The 23589-nt window shown below is 39.5% G+C and overlaps 1 protein-coding gene across 1 annotated transcript in view; it reads right to left on the bottom strand.

Annotated features, from left to right (window-relative positions):
- Positions 1–23589, bottom strand: part of LOC133994967 (protein sidekick-1-like) — a 240242-nt gene that overhangs the window by 15497 nt on the left and 201156 nt on the right. The window contains exons 26-34 of the mRNA XM_062434212.1: positions 20869–21109; positions 20351–20466; positions 17723–17909; positions 16704–16802; positions 12549–12743; positions 5069–5270; positions 1436–1539; positions 1229–1299; positions 291–429 (exon numbers count right to left, since the gene is read on the bottom strand). Coding sequence (XP_062290196.1) covers positions 291–429; positions 1229–1299; positions 1436–1539; positions 5069–5270; positions 12549–12743; positions 16704–16802; positions 17723–17909; positions 20351–20466; positions 20869–21109 — 1354 coding nt within the window. The remainder of the gene's footprint in view (positions 1–290; positions 430–1228; positions 1300–1435; positions 1540–5068; positions 5271–12548; positions 12744–16703; positions 16803–17722; positions 17910–20350; positions 20467–20868; positions 21110–23589) is intronic.

The following is a 23589-nucleotide window of genomic DNA, read 5'->3' as shown; positions in this document are numbered from 1 at the left end:
CATCATACTAACTAAATACAAACTAGTTCTACACTACAAAACAAGAAAACTGTGTTTCTATAGCTATTAGTTACTAATAGTAAAATGTGTTACTTTTACGTAGATCAACTGGTAATATCATGTACATAGTAAGGATTTTCATATTTATCCTTTTATCAACATTAAACATTGAAAAATTAGCCAGAGACCGCATTTTCTACCAACTCTAATGGTAATGTTGACTAAATATAACGCTAATGTTGGCTAAATATCATTAGACAGTCAATTCAATTAGTAGCAGTACTACTCACTTGTAATTAGGGCACTTGTGGTGTTGTTTTTGGTTGCCTGGACTTCTGCTTCGGTGAAAAGGGAAGCGTTTACTGGGAGCTCTCGATAATACAGCCGGTATCCAGTCAACACCCCATTAACAGTGTTGTCACTTGGACGCTGGGAACATGCAAACACACAGCACATGTAACAGAGTATTAGCTATCACATTTTTTCGAGAAAGAACATCTAGCCATCTGAAATTACTGCACAGTTGTAATTTTCTTGGTGTAGTGAAGTGACTGACAGGACACTGGCAGGCTGAGCTGAGCAGTCTTTTAACAGCAGAGTCCACTTTAAAGGGGCTGGTGGATCGGTGTGGCTGTAACCCGCACAGACAAGTTGATGCTTCAGTGGGTTTGGCATTCTTGTAAAAGATGATGAAATTGCTGGTGACTTTGTTTTTCATAGCCCCGTTCTGCTTTGACATAAGGCTAGAAAGAGCGAGAGAAGACGTTTCCTAACAGAAAAATACGTCTTCTAAATCAGTGAAGCAGCCAGGCTATATTTACTGTCCATTCACATATCACTGTTGCTCTAAACCACCTCTATTTTTCTATAATTCCCATCTCTCTCTTTTCTCCACTGTTGGATGTTGGTGATGTTTGTCTCTCTCGCCCTCTAACATCTCTCCTGCTGACATATCCTCATTAGGAGTTTGAACATTTTCCTCCCCCTCCCAGGACTGTCTGTCCCTCCGTCTGTGTGTCCATCCCCCCAATCTGTCTGTGCTGCCCTCTGACCTTTGCTGGTTCAATAAATAATGATAATTGCATCCACAGACACACAGTACAAACACACATACAGAGAAAGTCTGCAGGGGTGTGAGGAGGACTTGGACTGTATGTTTTGTCCTTTAGGTCTGTGTATATACTGTATTTGTGTCTGAAGTGTGTTAGAGGACTGATAATAACGATACCTTCCACTGCACAAGGACTGAGGTAGTGGTTGTTGGCTTCACTGAGAGTATCACTGGAGGCTCATCAGGCACTGGACAGAAAAGAAATGGCGAGTGAGGAACAAAATAGACAAATACAGAAAGACAGACTTACTTCTTCAAACCCTATTATGTTTCAAATCCAAATATTTCCGAGTCTTCCTCATTTATCAGTTTCCAGTCTCTTACCATCCTGCAGCGTTGTAACAGCTTCTGTCTCTTTACTGAGGAGACTGTCTCCTACATCATTAGTGGCCAGCATCCTTAGCTTGTATGATGTGAAGGGCTTCAGCCTACAAAAACACACACAAACACACAGCTCTTCAGACATTCATTCACATGATATACTCAACCTTACATCTACACCCCCTTTCATATATATATAGTATATATACACATTTATTTTTCTTCATGTGCATTAGTCTCCAACTCTTTCAATGATTTCTTTGTACTGTCGGATTAAAGAGGGTGTCAGTCACCTGTAGAGCATTTTAAATGGCACTAATCTGCATGAAAGGTGCCAGATAAAGTTTGATTTAAGTACTGTGATCAAGGTGAGATACCTGTATACTGATTAAAATAGTGAAATGAGTTCATAAAGCGGGTCATTTATTAAAAAAAAAAGTAATTGCAGCAATGCCAAAGCTTCAAAGGATGCTGTGGTAAACATGTTTTTGTCTCCGTTGAGGTTTCCACTAAAGAGCATTGTGTGTATTTGTAAGGTCTTACAAACAAGCTGAATGTGTTTTCTTCCTTTTAAAACATTTGTAAAGTCTTCTCTGGGAATTTTTGAAACCTACATTGTTTACATCAGCTTGTGGGTTGTTGTTTTTTTCCCCCTCTTCTTACTCTACCACAAATATGTACAAAAAAGGTGCGTGTACTACAAGATACAAAGTATACAGAGAGGTAAAGCGAAGCAGAAATAGCTTCGTTCTGTTCTAGCAAGCCTCACATCACCTCAGTGAAAACAATGAAAATCTGCATTTGTAATAGCACGAACAGATCAGATCAACAGATGTCAGGTGGTTCACTCAATATTATACATAGACATAGACATTTTTATACATACATAATTAAGTCTGTCCCAGTTTTCATAGAAGTGGTAATTTTTTACCTAGTTTAATAGTTGTTTAAAACGATGACAGTTTCATCTTCTAATAATGTGGTGGAATGTAATTTAGATCATAGATAAGTTATTGTTTTAGGAGGACAGAAACGCTTAAACAGAGACCGCATTAAGTTAACAGAAGTTAGCGGCAGAGACGTGACGTCAGGACTTCTGCTCTCTAATAGAAGCTTTTCATCAAAAACTTCTTCTACTGCTACAGTGTTGGTTAAAAACTCCACTGGGCACCTTTAACAATCTGGGAATAACTTAAACATCACCTTCTCCCCTTCTTTCAGACAGGTTTTGCTCTTTCAGTGGCCTTTGAAAAGCAGACAGGGTCTTGCATAATAATTATCATACACCGTTCCTAATTGTCTTCACTCCGTAAGTATTTTTACTGCCATACAACCACAACATCGTATCTGCATTTCTCCTCTGTGCAAGGTGAATGCATTAATAAGCTCAGAATAACAATTTACATCATTGGGAAAAAAAAAAAAAAAAAAAGACTCTAGAGGCAATTACAATCAGCCGAATGAACATGCACACACTGTTAGAGACTAACTGAACAAGTCTGCAGTATGGTGGCTTATAGCATGTTAATACTTTAAACATGCCCTCTCTTACACTCTCCTGTAAACACTGTGGGGGAAATTGGTTACACTTTAAACAGTTGGCAGCAAACAGTAATTTTTCATCACTTCTAATTGATATAACCTATTATTAACACAAGGTAACGGGGGCAATTTAATAAATTGTAACAGGAAGTCATTCAACCCCTTTCCACCTCTACTCTCGCATTACCTGCAAGGTCCTTCTCCAGACATTATTTACTGAGTGCCTGAGAGACTACAGAGGACCAGTTAGAAATTCAGCAGGCGACCGGAGAACTGTTCGAGTGTCTTCTTGTGTAATAATGAGCCGGGCCCAATAAGGAACCAGAGTAGGCCCTATGGTTGTGGGTATCGCAGGAATAGAACATCAAAGGCACCAAACTGAAAGAGGATGGGGTATCAACAGCACTGGGAGGATGTTAAGGACAGCGTTTGAAAGTGCGTGTGTGTCTGTGCATCAGCCTGGGGACTTCGATGTTTTGGTACCAAAGATGTCTCAGTGGAAAACAACAATTAAGGTTAGATAACAAGTAAGTGTGAGTGCAAGCACGCAGAGATGTAAGCTAATTCTTCCATCCGGCACTGTAATGAGAGCATTCAGTGATAGAATGAGCAGGAAAATGGCAACAAAACAACAGCAGCAGCAGCAGCACCACCACCATCATGGCACACAAACTCTCCCTGAGGCAGGTTGGATCAGGCTGGTGCAGACACACTGAGAGAACACTCTTCAGCATTTCAAATAGCCCTGTGATAGCTCGGGAAGGAGTGCACACAAACAGTGAAGAAACACCGGGGAACACACTCCACACACTGGTAAAGCCTCATCGTAGTGCTGCGACTCAAGCTGTCAGGGAAGTTGGAGTAGTCATCCAGTCTGACCACCATCACCTGATACCATAATAACAGTCTAGGCAGCGAGGAGAGGATGGAGATATGGAAAAGTAAGAGGCACAAATGATTCTTGGGGATGAATGAAGTAAAGAATATATGCCTGATGGCTTCTGAAAACAATGGCTGTTGATGGATGGAGGAAGGAGGGGACGGGGGGGTGACAACAAGAGGAATGACAGATGAAACGGTAAAAATGATTGAAGAGCAAGACAATGGGAAAACGTCACACATAAACTTGAAAGCAAGATGGTATAGTGAGAAAACAAGGTATAAGTGTAGCAGACAGAGAGAACTTCCTGCTCTGTCTGTTTGATTAGGAGGCTGAGATCCTTCATTTCTGCAGTGATTATGATTACTCTGCTCTCCCTGGTGACTTTGGTTTGTGTTTTTTTTTTTGCTTCACAAAACTTTTCTGCACTTTTGAATAATTTTTTTTTTTTATTCCGTCCGGTGCTCTAATTCCCTGTTGTTTTATTTGAGAATGCACTGCATCCTCATCTATGTCCACTCTTTTCCCCCAAGGATGCATAAACATTACACGTTTTTTTACAGACTGCTCTAACTAATTCATGTCCAACATGCCATCCTAGACAACATTTCAATGTATAGGGTGCGCTAACAGTGATTTTTATTCCTGTTTTCTCCAAGGATGCCTGAGATGGTCTAATTGACTGTTAGCTAAGCCTGCTTACTCATTGTGACTATGCCTGTCAAGCTTTCCGGCACATCTGCTGTCTGGCACAGCGCACATGCAGTTTACAATGATCACATTGACAGACTTACTTTCCTCAAAATTCTTAGTAATTTTTTAAACAATGGGTCCTTGATTTCAGGCAGGGACAGACAAAGGCACACTTGTAATTTCCAATAGGAGACAGTTGGTTTTGCTGGCTGCAATGACAGCTGTGGCTAGAATTTAGCTGATGCTAATACTGCATATCACAGGCAAAAAGTCAGAATCCTCAGTAGATGATGAAGACATGCAAATTAAGAAACACACTGGGCTGCTATAGCAGTGTAGTTAGTTGCACTTAGTCTGCTAACTATTTAAGTACAAGAATGTAAAATCAAATATTACATGGTATTTTTAAAAGTATGTTTCACTCTTAACTCGACAGGCTTTCAGGATGAGTAATAAATGATATCTTTGCCATAACGTAATGCTATCTGGCTGGTGGTGCTGGTGTGTAAACACGTGTGTACCTGTCAACAGTCCAGGTGGTCAGGTTATGCGGGATGTCAGCGTTATGTGTGGTCCAGTCCCCATTGGGCAGCTCCTTGATCTGAAGAGTGAAGTATCTCAGGGGGGATGAGCCTGAGCCACCCGTCACCCAGTGGAGGCGGAGCTGGCGAGATTCAACCCCATCCTGAGGAACAGACAACTTCCTGGGTGGCTGGGGACGCTCTGTGAATATGGTGAGGAGGTTGGAAGAGGGGAGATAAAAAAAGGAGAGTAGGAGGAGACGATAGACACAGAGGACAGATGAGAGGGGATGAGAGAGAAGGTAGAAAAAGTGATGTGACAAGGATGGAAACGGGGGAATTGAAGAGGAAGCATGAGAGGGAAAAAAGAGAACAACAAATTAAAATTTCTAGGGCAATTTTACATTCAGAAACACATTCTACTTTTTAGCACTTCAACTTTGTGTGGCTGTTTTCAATATGATTATATCAGTGTGAAACATTGAGACAATGAAATAAAAAAAAAAACCTCTTTATAAACTCTCTACTTGTGTTAACTGTTCATTTATACCCCCAAAACAAAGGAAAAATGCCATAATGTTAGTGGATTAACTCAATAAAACAGATAACCATATAAGGAAATCCGTCACAAATTGATGTCAGTTAGGGCTGAAAGTAGAAAAAAAAGTTGGAAAGCTAGATTCAGAGCAGTCTGATGCCAGTGCTTTTTGCTCACAGCGATTACTTCTACATACATTTACTTCATTATTTGACACTCTGGCCACGTTTAATAACTGCCACAGTAACATTATACGTATGACTGGAAGGAAAGGAAAGCATACTAGTTTAATAGCGTAATCATTTTAATGAAACAAGACATCTCACCTCAGCGGCATCAAAGAAACAATTTCTTAACAGATTGCTGGTGTGTGTATGTGTGTGTATTTGTGTCTTCGCTATTCAATTAGGAGATGAAAGATGGCTCTGGGAGTCAGTATCTCTGTACGACTGTGTTGGCAATAGTTGTGTGATTAGTAGACATGAGTACACACATTTCTGAGCACACACAGACACGCATGCACACACACAAACACACACACACACACACACACACACACACACACACACACACACACACACACACACACACACACACACACACAAACAAATAAACAAAATCACATACGGTTGGGGGCATATCTGTTTAATTTCAGAGGCATCAGGTTATCGATTAAGCCCAGAAATAAAAGCATTATCGATTCTCTCTGAAGTTTAATTAATCCGCACTTATGTTCTCAAACACACACACACACACACACACACACACACACACACACACACACACACACACACACACACACACACACACACACACACACAGGCTCGCCTTCATTCATCCTTATCACAAGTAATTTAAGTCAAATCTGTTTGTCTCTCGTCTTCCCTCTTGCCCTTATTATTCAGTCCCTTCAAGATTTGATTATTCTCTCACTCTTTTGTTTTCCTGATAGCATCTGCGTCTCTCTGTCTGTTCTCCTTTTGTTCCATTCCACAGTAAAGATCATGTTCTGATAATAAACTCATAATTGTCAGAACAAGAGCTGCCCTTTCAGCACTTACTCGACTGTTTACCGCTAAGCAAGGGAGAGGAGAAGAGAGGAGGGGGGAGGAATTGAGAAGGCTGAGAGGTAAAATAGATACTGTAACGAATTGGGGTGTTAGAGAGAAAAGATAGGTAAGCGGGGGGGGGGGGGGGGGGGGGGAATTCTGCTAAATTTGCTTTGTTGTCCATTACCTCATCAGTTATCACCCTCTTGGAGACAAACTTTAGCATAGGCAAATCTCTAGAGCGAGTAGCAGCAGTTTTCTTCCAATTCATTTGAGCCTGTGCACGCAATTTCACACACACATACACACCCACACTCAAAAAGCCAATTTACGTTTTCTGGGGATTACGTTGGTCTCTTCAGCATCATCAGAAAGAAATCTCTATTAGGCTATTCTGTCTATCTCACAGTGAGAATGAGCCATTATGTTACTGAAGTGGAACAGAGAACCACAGAATCCTGCTCTAAAGAAATCCTGATAATGATGCTGCTGATGTTATGATATCTGATCCAATTAAAACGCACTACACAAGCTGATAGCTCCGAATACACTATCTGACATCATGATTCCAGGTTTTCATAAAAATTCATCTCACTGTCATGTTTTAATGTAAGGACTTTTGTAGCATTTCAATGCTTTACTAGGCATACATGGTGCTGGCTGACAGAGAAAATTGGAGAGAACGGGATCAGGGATGACATACATCAAAGGCTGTGAGCTACATTCAAACTAAAGTTATTCATGCGTTAGCCTACTGAGACACCAGACCCACTGTAACTTTATTCTTAAAGCGACGCTTCTCTTTGGTGAGGTTTTTTTTTTTTTTTTTATAGCTGAAGAGTGGTCAAATCTCAACACCACCACGATAATTAAACCATTCCTCTATATCTCTTAATCAACTGATGTTACCCTGCTGACAAAATAAATCAATGTTAACTATGTTTACAATTTGATTGTACATGTAAAGTTTGATTTTTATACTGAATGATATGATACTTTTCCACAACAAAACTAATATTATTACTTCTAGTTGTAGTGGATTATGTCTAAAAACAGAATTTAAAGAAGAACAAGATAATAATACCTAATAATACTACTAAAATCCTATTATTTCACCTTATAATGAAACATAATATTTTGATGAGAAAAATGCTAAAAGACAACAAAATTCAAATGAAAGCAAATCAATATATATACGTCTTTAATGTTGCTATAATCAATACTGTTTGTTCTATTAACAATGGGTCATATGACTACTTCTATATGAAATTTGTCATTCCTGGTGAAAACAGGACAGATAATGATTAATCAAATTTACAATTTCCCTCAGCTCAATGCAGGGTTTCAGTGTCTTTAAGCACATTGATAATTTTCTACATTTCCCACCAGTGTTATTTTGAAGCAGAATCTTAGGATCTTGATTAAGTCATTTTTAGTCCTGAGTCTACACTAGAAACAATCAGAGGAGATGTTTTTCTCAGGCTCACCGGAGACACTGCAGTATAGAGCTTGGGGAACACATTATCATATAACAACATTCATGACAGGACTCAGCTTTTATCTGTGTGACTAACACATGAATGGATTGATGTACTATACATTCATGGTTGTTATGCAGTATTTTATGGCTTTTATTTTCAGCTTTACAACGGGGAGTGGTATTGCATCCTAGTAAACAATAAAAAATGAATGAGTGGGAACCTCCTGTTTTGTTAACTTGTAAAAGATTAAAATTTAAGTAACTCTGATGCACTCTCTTCTTGTAGAGACTGAGAGACTGTCTCAAATCCACTTTTAAATAATCAAGTAATATAATTTTGCCTCACTATGGGCAACCATAATATACCAAACATTTCTGTTAGTGTATTCTGGTTAATTCAACATTACAATCAATACATCAAAATTAATTCTTTTCAAGAAACATCCATTTTTACAATGTGGTTCTTCATATTTGTTAACATTAATGTTCAACGCTGTTTCTTGTCTGACAAGCGTTACAAAAAAATTCAGTCTGTGGCGTTCTGTCAGTTTTTTCAGTTTTCTCTTCTCTTTTGAGCAATCAGTCAAAAATATGTCATTAAGTGTCCTCAAAAATAGCACCTGTAGCAGTAGTAGCTGACATCTTTGGCAGATTAGCCTTTGACATACTCAGGCTCAAAGCTTTAGGCCTGTGCTGACCTTTTTTTTTAATACTGTGAGTAAACATGGAATACAGTAAGATCATTTGGCATCAGTTAAAATCCTAGCTGCTGCATCCTGAGTGAGCTGAAGACATGAAAGCGGCTGATTAAATTGAAAGCAGGAGAGAGGTGTATAAGGTAGATAAAAGCATCTCAACCTCTAGATCTGTGCGGGGTAAAAACTTGACTTATTTTTTCCTAAATTGAAGTAAACATGACTGCATACTACTCACTCACTCACCTTGCCTCTTTAAAAGTCAAGTCACTGTAAAAATCTGTTCTATCTTTCCGGCCACGGACTGTGTGTTGGAGGATACAGTTTCTCTGCTTCAGGCTTTTAGGAAGAGAACTGTCTTAGCAGAGTTACAGTCATCGCTAAACCTCCTACATCTCACCATACTGTAGACATGTCTTGTCATTCTCAGTGTTAAACTCCTATAATGAGGCCATTAACTGCTAAAATTAGACCAAGGAAATTAAGCAACATTTTTCTGCCCTAAAAGACAAAACTACCATAATTGCAGTGCGCTGAGACTGTAGGACTGCCTCACCTTCTGTGCTGTGCTCTCTCTTTCCAACCGCTGGCATTTCAACACACTGCCAGTTAAATGTTCTTTCTCACCTACTTAACTGTACAGTTTTCACCCGCCCACAACAGAGCATGGTGCTATGAGAAAGTAGCCAGTGTCGCAGGACAGTTGGTGAGAAAGGACAATTGTTGTTTCACTCAACAAGTTAACTAACGCTTCTGATAATCTAAAACATCTCTGCAGATTATTTTTTCCCTTACTAGGCCACATCCAAAAAATGCAGGAAAGGGCCACATTTGTAGGTATTATTTTAACCAACAGACCCCAACATCTATATAAGCATGTGTATATGTATATATGTATGTATAAATCTAGTTCTTCCACTCAACCATGACACTAGATTACAAAAATCCAAACCACATATCACAGTCAAAATTCAAAACACACTCTAAACATGTATTTTTGTTTGATTTGAGCAACAGTGTTATTAAGTTTATCGTGGCAATTCCTGATCCACACTTGGCCTTTATTTTTTTATTTTTAGGCAAGTATGAACCTTTTAAGAGATTCAGTCAAGCACAGGAGCAGTAGTTGGTTTTGTGTGGAAACTGCTGAAATGTTACAGGAAAGGAACGCCGCCTGGCACAAACAACTTAATCATCCTCTAATTGGCAATATTTTCATCAACAACATAATAGGTGTCTCACTGTTCTTTTAAATGCCAAATTATCATTTTAGGTCTCAAGAATATTTGGTCCTCGAAAATCATTATGTTAGTATTGAGATTGGGAAACTGGCTTTTAAATGCTATGCTCCACACAAGTGGAACAATTTGCAGATGCTTTTAAAATTAGACAAGCTAATCCTTTTTAATCAATTTAAATCACTTCTGACTGACATAGAGCAGTGTGAATGCATGTTTTTGCATTAATTTTATCCCTTATGTTGATGTCTTTGGCCTGTTTGTTATATAATCTGTCGATACTGCCTTTTTATATTTGTTTTATGTACTTTTATTGTTTCTACTGTTGTTATATATGATTTGTTGGTCATGTATACTGTAACTTTTGTATGCTTTCATATGTTCTGTAATCAAAGCTTGTTCTCAGTGACCATCTGTTTAATAAAGGTTAGGTTACCATGTTCTCTGCTCTAAAAACCTTCAATTTCTAAAGATCATTTAACAAACCTAGCTGAGCTGCCCCCCCTAGTTTTAATTGACTTCTGTTGCACGGACCCCCAGGTAGTCTCTGGACTCTCATTATACCAGGAGTGCAGGAGTGCTAATACATAGTGACTTCAATATCTACATTTTTTGCCAAGCAGCTGCTCATGTGCTTGAGTTTTTAAATGTCATTTTGTTCTGTTCTGAATGTAAAACACGCTGAAAAGATAATGTCATACTTTTCATCTTGTGCTAATATTCGCTGCCCAGTAACAATGGATTATGTATGTCCAACCACAAACTATGCTGAAGCACTGATAACCTGTTCAAGCTCCACACCTAAAGCTCTTACTTGCTTTTTTCCCCCTCCAGCTTTATCTCTGCAAGGACTTCACACTGACCGCAACTCATTAAATCTCTATGTAAGACTGTAGAGATCATAAAATCTTAAAATGTTAAAACTTCACCTAACCTTTCTAGACTCTTCCTGCACCAGCAGTTTGGATCTACTATAAGAGATTACTTAATGTGACAAAGCTGTGGATCAATTTTCCAATCCATGTGTATTTATTTCGACATTAAGAGGAAGAGATTTTAAAGTCTATCTATTCAAACAGCACTGATATGCCCTTATACATATTGAAAGGTTCATTGGTCACTGTAGTTATTCCTCCTGTCCTTGCAGCCACAAAGAGATCCTTTCAAAAGTGATTTCAGTGTACTTGATGGGGGACAAAATGTGCAAAAGAGAAAAAAAGCTAAAAGCTAAAGTTCAGCAGAAGCTAAAATGAGGCTTCAACCATCAGAGTCAAGTCAAGTGGGGATACTTAAGTTAGTATTTTTGACAGTCCTCTTTTTTCTTTATGCTTCTATAGGCAGCATTTCCTTGAGGGACAGTAACACAAAGAGGATATTTTATACTAAAAAGACAGCAACTTTGAAAAGTACTCATTTGATTTGCCTTATTCTGTTTTACAAAGGAATCTCTTCATGCCCGGTGTGAAGAGGAGGAACAATGACAGTGACCAACCAACACTTTCAGCTTACATATGGGCATGTGAGCATTGCAATACTACAGGCTTGAAAAATGTCAACATACCCTTTAATGTGGAAAAAGAGGACATTTTCTAATTCTCTAATATAAACCTTTTGAAAGGCACAGCTGAAATTAATAACATTAATCAAGTCACTCCTACTTTATACTGGCTTATTACAGTATTTCATGTCTAATTTGGTTTATTAAACACATTTAATTTTCTTATCTATCATTATAATTGAAGGTGAATTTCATTACAGATTATTACATTTCTGTAGTGTGAATGCCACATCAGATGGATGTTATGTATATTGTGCAATGTGCAGTATAGTGGACTGCATTAAAAACATAAATTTTACTTGTCATTAGTCAGGGCTTCCCAGTTTATGCTCCACTGACACTTCACTTGTTATACAGTTTCCATTATTATGTGATTAAAAAACCACACAGAGTTGGTACTAACATATTGAATTTAACCCTGTAGACAGTTTTCACAGCAGCATAGCAGGAAAAACAAAGGTGTGAGTAAAGCAATTAAGGATGACTCCTTTCCATTCAGCAGTGCTAAGAAGCCAAAATGCAGAGCCCCTAAACTGACACACAACTTTATTGCTGTGTTCGATCAGAAAAATGTAAACTCAAGGTCCACTCAATGGCTTTTTTTGAAGCTTGAAGTTTCATTTTATCCTCAGAGAATGGAATTAGCTCAGTTGTCATGGAGATACTGTCATTTCTAACGTTACTATTCACACTTGTTGCTGCTCTGACATGTCAAAGTATTTCCCATGAAAAGCAACAACAAAGTTAATATCTGAAAGCGGTGTTTGATTCGGTTGATCTACGCTCGTGCTAATGTCGTTCAAACTTTCACTGAAATAACTGTGAACAGCTCAGATTCATCCAGAACTCTATGTTTTTGTGAGAGCTTGAGACTTCATACAGATACTACATTTTGTGGTTGGCCATTGACGTGGCTCTTTACCTCTACGTTCGGTGGTAACGACCAGGGCTTCCTGTTCTTCGCCCCAGCCCACGACGGTGCGAGCGGTGAGTCGGAACACGTATGTCTGCTCAGGAGAAAGTCCTGTGACGGTGAACTGGCGGCCGTTGGAGCCCACCTCCACTGTGGTCCAGTGCAGAGGGTCCCTGCTGTCCAGGCGGTAGGAGATCTGGTAACCTAGTGAGGGACAGAAGGAGGAACGAGGCAAGTGAAACAGTGTGGATGTCTTGTGTGTCTCTCTGTGTGTGTTTTGTGGCCTACATTAAAGCCCACAGGAATCAAAAGACAGAATAAGATAGGAAGTCTGACAACTCTCTATTTCCCAAAAACATCTAAAAAAAACTACTGTGAAAATCATAATTTTGACATTTAACACCAGTACAGCAAACAGCAAAGCTCACATACTGACATTCTCAGACACGCGTTACATCCCCCGCAAATCTGCTAGACCAGACTCTGTCTCTCCCTCCACCCTGAAGCACTGTGCTGATCAGCTGTCTCCAGTGCTCACATATATTTTTATCACCTAACTGGAGACATGCCACGTACCAGCCTGCTTCAGGACCTTCATCATCACCATCATCCCTGTCCCCAAAAAACACCAAGGACCACATGATTCAATGACTACAGACTTGTCAACCTCAAGTCTTTTGAGCACCTTACATCCCACAGTCTTTCATTTGCATATCTGTAACCTTTGATAAACATGGCATGCTACATTAATGCAAGTTATATGATAATAATAATAATAATAATAATAATAATAATAATAATAATAATAATAATAATAATAATAATAATAATAATAATAATAATAATAATAATAATGATAAAAATAATAACTACACATTGCAAATATGTCTACTCCTTGTCAGTATTTTGTACATTTTATCTCATTCACTTTTATCTAATTAAAATTGAAACCTGTAGTAAGTCTTCTCACTTAAAATATAAAAAAAAATAATCAAGGATTACTTAATTATGTGTATATGTTTGACTGTTATGCACCACAAAACACAAACACTTGGCGATACACCTAATTCTGATTCTGATGAAACCATATAGCCTCTCTTCTGTCCCCTTGGCTGTGACCCATGGTGTACACAGTTTGTGTCTGTTCCTCTGCCTCATGTGCAGTAGGCCATGTAATAACACTAACACCCTTCAACACACACACACACACACACACACACACACTCAAACCACTGATCCCGGACCAAGCTTTCCACAGGCCACTGGCCACTCACAAAGGCTCTCAATATGAAGATTGTATTGTACACCGAACACACACATCCGCAAAGTCACACAAACACAGTGTGCGGGGGTGATTGGTTCACAGTAAGACTGTCAGGATAATAATCTGCTCAGAGGTGCCTAATCTGGTTGTGCTGGTGATAATCTCATCAGATAGTCTGATTGTATGTTAATGTGAACGCAGTGTATGGAAGATTATTGGATAACAGCTAGATCACAAATCCTCTCACATCTAAACAATTGGGTCAGAGCACTGCGTTCTGTACTGAATATCATTAGGATGTTCCTGTTATGAAATACATGAGGCTAAATCTCCATTACAAAGTGACTATGTCATTTTAGTAAAAGCCCTTCTCTGTTTTTCCACAGAAAGATGTCACATGTACCATATATTTCACACAGCTTCCTAGCTTAATGCTTCCTAGCTTTAGCTGCTTAATTCCACCGGTCTTGTATATGCTAATTAAACATTCACAGCAATGGTATCGCTACTACTAAGTTACTACTTTCTTTGTACTTCAATTGTACTACAAGTATTTCATAGCAGAAAGCTTGTCAGTAGAGCTGGCACCCTGAGCAGAGTATGTAGTGACTGAAGGTGGTAACCATGTATTGTGAGTGAGTGTCTCTTTTCTCTCTCGTCACAGTTATTTAAGACTAATCACTAGGGTTGCTCCAGGAAATATAATGCTGTCTACCATTGTCTTAAATCACATGGCTCCATGCTTTCATCATGATATGCAGGGTTGTTAATTAATTTAATCACCACCTCCAGGATCCCTGACTAACATTGACTTCCAGTAAAGCTCTGAGACACTCCCAGGAAGTGATATAAACCCTCCACTTAGGCTCTTTCCCTCTAAACTACAACTGAGCAGTAAACAAACAGACCACCTTATGTAAGTTAGAATAAGGACCTCACATTCACTCTTATGACCTTAATTAATTTGGCTTATATTTCATGGTTGAGTTGTTAAGTGTGTAATGAATTGATGTATTGTATTGCATTGGTATTTAGTAAGCTCTAAAGATGCACTACATGCCACGATTATGGAGGTGTTAGTTCATGTAAATAAGAAAAATAATTACTTGATTTGTTTTACAAAAGTATTCCTGTATTTATGGCTGTAATATTTTCTTAATGCTTTTCTTTTAATACATAGAAAAACACATCCATACATTAATGATTAATTGCCACAGTAATTAAGTTCATCCCCAGTGAATGCTCTAGGAGCCATTGAAGCTTTTCATACAGTACAATACATGAATTGTTATAGTATACTGTTTTGCATATAGTATTAAAAGCTCCACGTTATTTATAGTCTTGTACTAACAGACAGTGATGCAATGGAAGTATTGCATCAAACTGTGACTTTATAACGCCACTGGCAATTCAATTTCAGTGGAAGCAAGAGGTTGTGTAACTGTGAGGACCTCCTCCATTGTTTCTGTGCATTACATTGAGGGACAGTAATGTACATTTAAAAAATCACTTAAAATACAACTGTTTTTAGGAATTCATAATGACTTTTTTGGAGCATATTCAGTTTTGTGACTTTTCCTCTGTGCACAAACTATATACTCAAAACCTGCTTATAATTAGTCTGTATTATGGCACAGGGAGGTGTGTATTTGCCGCTGGGATGTTCATGGGCATGCGGTTTTATATTCATAGAGACATTGCATAAAAACACAAATGCCTTACTGCCTTGTGCCAAATTAGATTGTGCACCTTCTGTGGACTTATTTCTCCTTTGTCCACCTTCTGCGCCAGTGCCCCATGGGTTGAGAACCCAAGGAGAAATGAGGCAGTCATGAGTTTTAAAGAAACCGGCACACTAAAGTTATTTGTATCTTCATAAACACACGCACACACTCACACACAGTCTCCACACACTCAGCAAGGACACAGCAGGACTGTGCGTTTGTGTGTCTGTGTGATCGAGAGAGAGAGATTTGCCCTCCCACTCATCCTTCTGTCACAGAGTGGTGTCGCACTAAATGTCCTCCCTCTTACAATACAGTCACACATCACTCACACTGTCCTGCTCCACTCCCTCCCCCACTGAGAGGACAAATACTACTCCTCTCTTTCCCCTTGTGCAACATAGGCACACACGCACACACACACACACACCTGTCCCTCTTCTCACCTCCATACATCTCCTCTCTGCAGTCTCTCCCCTTCTGTTCTATCTGTTTCCACCTCAGCAGCTCTCACATTCTTCTCCCCCTGTACCTCGCTTCTCTTCCTCTTCATTAATCTGTTCTCTCTGATTCACTCTGCACGTTGTGATTTGCAGTTTCAGAAACAAGTGATATGTGCAAATCTTAGCCTGTATATGAGGCTACGTATGCATTACGAAGGGAGTCTTGCTTCAGCAGCTATAAGAGCCCTTTTCTTAAGTACAAACTCGATGACTGACACTCACACACACACACACACACACACACACACACACACACACACACACACACACACACACACACACACACACACACACACACACACACACACACACACACACAAACACACGCATATAAACACCAACAAACCTCAGCAGTGAAGTGTAGAGTAGAGAGAGCTGACCCTTGTTTGAAAGCTTAGAACAGAATCAGCTCTTTCCCATTTACGGCTTTTACTTCTTTCCTTCCCTTGAAAGATCACAGCGGTACGTGTGTGTGTGAGTTTCTGTGTGCTTTTTTGTGTGTGCGTGTTAAAAACTGCTAACTCATTCCCTCTATAAGCCGAGCCGTGTCCTTCAGCAATTGAAAATAAATCTATTGTCACTACAAGAGAAAAATATCAGATTGTGATTTAAACATTGTTCTCAAAACTTTGCTTTCTCACATGCTTGTATGTGTGTGTGTTTTTTTTTGTACCTAATATGATGCCGTTGGGCTTTGTGGGTGGCTGCCAGACCACCCTAACTGATGACAATCGAACGTCTGGAAACACCATCCTGACAGGGGGGCCTGGGACTGGAGAGAAAAATAGAGAAGGGAGTTGGCAGCAGAATAAAATCATAATAATACGGAAAGAATAGCAGAAAGAGGCACAAAAGGACTCCTTCAATACTGTAATAAGAAAGAGAGTATCTCAACATCAGCCACTTACTTTCTAATATAAAAGTATAACAGCACTAGGCTTCTTAGATGTATGTGCATATGCTTTCAACACACACACACATATAGAGTTAGTGTCTTATACATTTTTAAGAGGCACTTCTATAAGTCATAAAATAGAAAATGTAATTTTCTCTAACCCTCACTTTCTCTGTCTTTGTTACTGATAAAAATAAAAGTACATGTTCCACACCACCAAATTCATGTCAACGTGAGTGTGTGTGTACAGTATGTGTGTGTGTGTGTGTGAGTGACAGACAGGATAGAGGTTCATTATACATTGCCGGGAATTGACTTCCCTGTTCTTGTTTCATCCTGAAATGAGAAAAACTTTTCAAACGTGACACTGTTTGATGGAGGATGAGTGTATATGTGCATGTGTGTGTGAACCTTTCTGTATGTGTGTTTGTGAGCAAATGTGTGTGTTTGTATCTGTGTATGTGCCTGTGTGCTTGTGTTTTATTATTCAGAAAGACCAGACCAGGTTGTTGGCATCTTGAGATATCTGCCATGGTTACCAGATCTCTGCATCTGAAGAGATCTGCACACATGGTTCTCAAACACAATGTGTGGAGGGGGTCTGAGGGGTGAGCTGAATCCAGTGGATGGTCAGTCAAGTGGGGAAAGAGACAGGGTGATAGCTGTGCTGACAGCAGAGGTGTAAAGAGGTGAAAAAAAGCTACAGAGGTGAGAATGGAGCAAAAGTGTTGATCAAAGTGCTGAACAGAAAGGTCAGTGGTCAGTGATCAGACCGAGAAAAAAAAAGAGATTTTTACCATCTTCTTTGGTTCTGAGGAGTATGGGGTTGCTGGGAGGACCGTCACCCAACCGTGTATATGCCTGCACCTGCAGCACATACATGGTGTATTTTTGGAGGACCCCAAGGAGCAGCGACACACTCCCCTCTCCTTCTGCCACCTGAACACTGGGAGGACCTTCTGAATCCTTCTCTTTGTACAACACCTGAACACAGACACACACAAATATGTCACACATGCATTCACATACACCATCAAAAATAAGGATAGAAAGTGGACTTTGTCAGCTCTCTGAGTTTTGTCTCTTCTTCCTTCATTTTTGCTAGCTTTGAAGAATAAGGCAGGCCATATTTTATATTTTTATTATTGTCAACATATCCCCTGAAAAGACCGAAACCAACAATGAGTTATCGGTCTCTCAATACTTTCAGACTCCAAACATGTTTATAGTACTCAGCCTCGAGCTTGTTTACTCCTACCAAATAGGTAAATCTTGAAAAATGGGTCACAAATATGCAGCTTCATTAAAAGTCTAAATATCAAAATAATTCCCTAAAACCTCTGGGAAACTTTTACTCCAACAGGTGTAAATCATGGATTTATCTGGGATATTTTTGGACATATTTGTATTTATTGGACAGCTGATAGTGGAGAAGCAGATAGGAAACAAGGGGTGAGAGAAGGGCTTGACATGCAACAATGGAGGCCTGTGGCACAGACGAATGAGATTTTTAAAAGATTTATCAGACTTTGGCTGCAGAGACAATACTTGGTAGTAGAAAACATTCATTGTTGGTGTTGTTATTCTTTTTGTGGGATTTGTTAATATTAAAATGGATGCATTTGTGAATAATGAAAAACACAGAAGATCACCAAAGTTTAATGTAACACTTACTAAAACTTATTCTGCATATCAAAATTAACAATAAACCAGCGCCCACATCTAAAAAAAAAAAAACCCAAACAAAACAACTCAGCACACACTGTACTTTCACTGGTAATAGGACCCAATTTGAATATGTGTCAAGATCTGCCCTTTCTCGTTCTTTCTCTCTCGGTGTTCGTGAGCTCCCCGCCACGCTCAAAACTATTTTAAAGGAAAATGTCAGCTCTTACTCCAAGTGTCTAAAAACAGAAATGGTTAGGATGAATGCATGACAGGAGGCAGAAGAACTATTCAGCGTCTACTAAAGTACTGAAAGTGTTGAAGAGCTGCTGCTGGCAGCCATGTCCCCTCTATTAACATTGTAGACATGCTGCTCAGTCTGATCCTCAGGAGGGCACAAGAAAACACAGATAGGGAGTGTGATGTGCTTTGAGCACGGTGGATTATATGACCTGAATTTTACACATTTTCAAAATAATAATCGGTGCTGCTTCATATTACAGAGTCACAGCCCATATTTTCTAGTACATCTGTGTATTTATAAAACAATGATGTCACACAACTGTGGATAAATCCCCTCGCTTTATACTTTTTGCTCTGCTGTTTTGTGTTTGGGTAAAGATTAAGAGGGATACTTAGTTTCACTTTCACATTAGCAAATATATTTTGCAAGGGCTTTAGTTTTGTTAAATGTTCTTTTCCTAGGATGTTGAAGGGCGCTATATGCCACTGAGCAAGTAAAGCATTGTTGATAAAATACAGGCAAACTGGTGCACGTCTTCACTTTATTCCGAAATCAAACAAGGAAGTGGAGTACATTATAATAAATCCCCTGAGGTGTGTGTGTGTGTGTGTATATGTGTGTGATAGTCCACAAAAAGCAGGTGGCACCACGTTGAGTGTAAAAGAAGAGCTGTGACTGCCAGTAAGTGGTGCACTCAAGCAAGTGAGTGCACCTTGTACCTAACCATCAGCAGTATTTATCCAGCTCTTTCTTAAAACTCAAATCAGAATATATCAACTATGTCACCATCAGTGTGTTGCAGCGAAGATAGACTTCTCCAACTTAGCTTAGGAAATACAAGAAAAGGACGAGATCTAATTAGACAGATGTGGATAGATTGAAAGTTATGTTGCAAGTCTGGTGCTAAATGCTAAATTGTAAGCATATTCAGAGCATGCATAACTTCCTTTTCCTTACAGTATGTGACCATTTATGTTTTGAATTTCAAATGAATAAAGGATCTTCCAATACCAAGAGGCTTTATGTATTACTGTCCGTTTTTCACAATAGGAATAATTCATTGTTTCTACTACACCGAGATGAAAACTACAGTTTGAGAAAGGGTAATAAACATGAAACACTCATTAATTTGCACACAATTACAAAGTCACACCCAAATGTACTTATTGTAGCTGAGTAGCTTTTAAAAGCAGTAATGTTGAAAGAACAAACTAGGGCAGTTACAGGAAATTACATCATATTCATCTCATATCAGATTTTTGTGTGGATGTTTGTGTGCCTGTGCCTGTGTGTGTGTGTGTGTGTGTGTGTGTGTGTGTGTGTGTGTGTGTGTGTGTGTGTGTGTGTGTGTGTGTGTGCGTGTGTGTGTGTGTGAGCGAGAGTGTTAAGGTGTTGGAGGAAGTGATAATGGGCTGAAGGGGTCAAGTGAAAATGCCAGTGTAGGATTGTGTGTGTGTGTGTGTGTGTGTGTGTGTGTGTGTGTGTGTGTGTGTGTGTGTTTGAATGTTTTATACACCTTATATCCAAGTATGACTCCATTCTTCTGTGCCTGAGGGAGAGCAGACCATGTGAGCAGGATCTTGGAGGAACTCACTGCCTCAGCAGTCACATTCACCGGAGATCCAGATGGAACTAGAGAACAAACAACACACACACACACACACACACACACACACACACACACACACACACACACACACACACACACACACACACACACACACACACACACACACACACACACACACACACACAGAGCTCAGTGCTACTTCACTCTCTGGACCAATCTTCGATTTTATCTCAATCATCTCCCTCTTTCCCTCCCTTTCTCCATCAATCTTCCCCTCACTGAAATAGAGGGAGAGTGTGTAGGGCAGAGAGAGAGGGCAGGATGAGAACAGGCTCAGGGAGGTAATCTGAGCACTTTGATGCTCATCCATCTGTCTTCTAACGCCCTGCTAATACAGTATTGGCCAGAGAGCTGTGTTGGATTTGCAAATAATGTACAGGTGATTACGAGGTCTATGTTCATACCAGATTCTGCTGTGCGTGCGGCGACAGTGTTGCTCCACGGCCCTGGTCCTATGGAGTTGTAGGCCTGTATCTGGATCTGATACTGGGTCCAGGGATTCAGGCCTTCTACTGTGGCCTCACTGGCTCCACTTCCACCCTCCACATCATCGATCCTGTCCTCCCCATGGCCGTCTTTCCTCGACACTCGAAGCCGGTAGCCCACAGTCTCTGGGCTGCTGTTGTACTCTGACTCTGGAAGAGGCTGGAAGAAAGTGAAAAGTGAGAGGAGGGAGAAAAAAAGGAGTTTATACGGACGTTTTATCCAAAATATAATTCTTGTTCTACATGAGCGCTCGTGGCGAAAGAAAAACTGAATTCTAATGTTTTTTTGTGAGTTCACGTTCAGTTTGTCATTGCTTATATGCTGCATGTTTACTCCAGGTCATGTGCTACTAACTTAATGATTCTGGTTTTGTGAGAATCAGAAATTCCTTCTCAACAGTGACACTGAGCTGCAGTCAATATCCTGTTATGTCATGTGCGTGCTTGTTTTTGTTAGCGGTGTGAAATTATTGCAGGTGATGTCTTCCTCGCTCACACTTCTCATAATAACATAAAATATCTCTAATGTTGTTTTTTTTGGCTTTTTTTGGTTACAGGCAACCATGAAAGTGTAATTTTTTTATGTTTCATTACAACCCATTCACTCTTTGGCAATAAAAAAACGATTGATACATGTAAATTACTTCACAGGCCTTGAATAAGGAACTTTTAAGTCATTCATGTTACAAACCCTGAAAATATAACCTTGCTCTGCATAGCACCAACATCTGAACTCATGTCTGCTTATAAAATGTCTTAGTTATTTTAAGGATAATTTCCATGGCAGATTTTTTTAGACTGTGCAGTCTGTTCCACAATAGCTTAATAAATGAGGGCCAGTGTGACAGTCCTGAACTCTGCAAATATCTTATAATGTGTCAGCACTTGGCCAACTTGTGCCGCAACTGCACTCGGAGAAAGTAATTAATTTTGACTCTGATTAATGGATGAGGTATCGATGGGGAGAAAGAGTTGAGAGGATGATTGAGTGAAAACCCAAATTTAGGTATAATTGTGAGTAATAAAATTATCATTTGGATAAAACACATAGAAACGTGTTTGTTTTGTGAAACGATAAGACACAGTCCCTCCTAGACTAGGCATAAACACATCACATTTCTATCATGACACAAAAAGCATATCAACAAACAAAGGCCAGTGTAACCAAATATACCTACAAGGCAAGTTAAAAACCCCTGCAAACTTAAATATGTATTTATTGCATTACATGTTGATGACTAAATAGGCAACAACCAAAGCTTATGGTAAAAAAGAAGCATCCTTGGTTATTTTTTATCTAAAGTTTTTGATTGTTAAAAACCGAACTGTCAAAAACTCAACCGATCGGCTTCATTAGGACTGTGTGGATGCAGTTTGATCAGATTTAATTGACAGCTCTGGAAACATAAGCAAAGATTTTTTTATTCATGTGTCTCTAAACTTTGATTGGTTCCTGGAAAGTATGTGATATCACCTTTGAGCCTCACCCACTTCAAACCAGTAAAAAATGCAAGGACCAAAACTCTAAAGCAAAAAATATTTCATGTGAAACAACCAAACTTTTTGAACTTTGGCAGAAAGTTGTGGGATAATGTAGAACTGAATCGCTCATACATGAGTTGGATTTCAAGCTTAAGTCCCACAGTGTGATATAAACAAAGACACCACACAAGTAAGAAAAGCATTTTTTGCAGCTCATGAATATGGTTATCTATGTGATGGTTTCAAACTCTAAAGTATTTCTTAAAAACCTTTTACAGTTTTCTCCCCTTTGACATCCCATCTCCTGATCCTTCTCTCTATATAACCCTCCGTTCCCAGTCTTTTTCACCCTCTGTTATCCTCTTTCACTCGCTGCCACTCTCATTTCCTGTCACCCCTCCTGCTTCTCTTGTCTATACTTTTTCCTCTGTCACCTCCTTCTCTCTAGTCTGCCCGTGACCAGCCATGTCATTATACATTACAGACACATCCACCTATTATTCAGTGCCCTGAAATCACATTAGCAGGAAGTTCAGTTTGCTTACAGTATGTATTTTCACAGGCGATTTTGACAAACATTGCAGTGGCTCTGTGCTGCGTAACAGATAAGGAAATGAGACACCCAGCCATTTAAAATACCCCAGTGATTTACCCCAGCTTAGCATTTAGGACCCATAATACAGAATGTCACATTAGCTTTATTACCCTTAATATGCAGCTTAGAATAATAGCCTTCGCTAAAACCATTGTGATGGTTCCATTACAGCAGAAAACCTAGCATAGCTCGGGCTGGGCGCTAACATGCAGGTAAAATCCCATTAGCATGCTGCACAGGTAGCCCGTAGCGCCTCAGTGTCTGTGTCTGATTTGACAGGCTCTTTTTCTCATTCCAACTCTTAAATGGAAAATACTCTGCTATCCATTTATGTTATAATAGAAGAGGGGAAGGGGGAGTAAAAGAGAGAGGGAGGGAAAGAGAGAGAAGGACGAAGAACAGGGAACAAGAGCAAAAGAAAAGACAGTAAGGAGAAAATTACATTGCAGTTTGCGCTGCTAGCGGTCCACGCAGTGAATGGGAAATGTGACAGATTAGTGTTAGCACTGATAACCAGGAGAGACACTGATTACAGGCTGTCAGCCACTCAACCTGCTCAGTGC

The sequence above is a fragment of the Scomber scombrus genome, chromosome 2 (genome assembly GCF_963691925.1).
Source record: "Scomber scombrus chromosome 2, fScoSco1.1, whole genome shotgun sequence".
In the NCBI taxonomy this organism is placed as follows: Eukaryota; Metazoa; Chordata; class Actinopteri; order Scombriformes; family Scombridae; genus Scomber; species Scomber scombrus.
The sequence above is the reverse complement of the archived record's forward strand: the minus strand, read 5'-3'. Positions and strand labels throughout refer to the sequence as shown.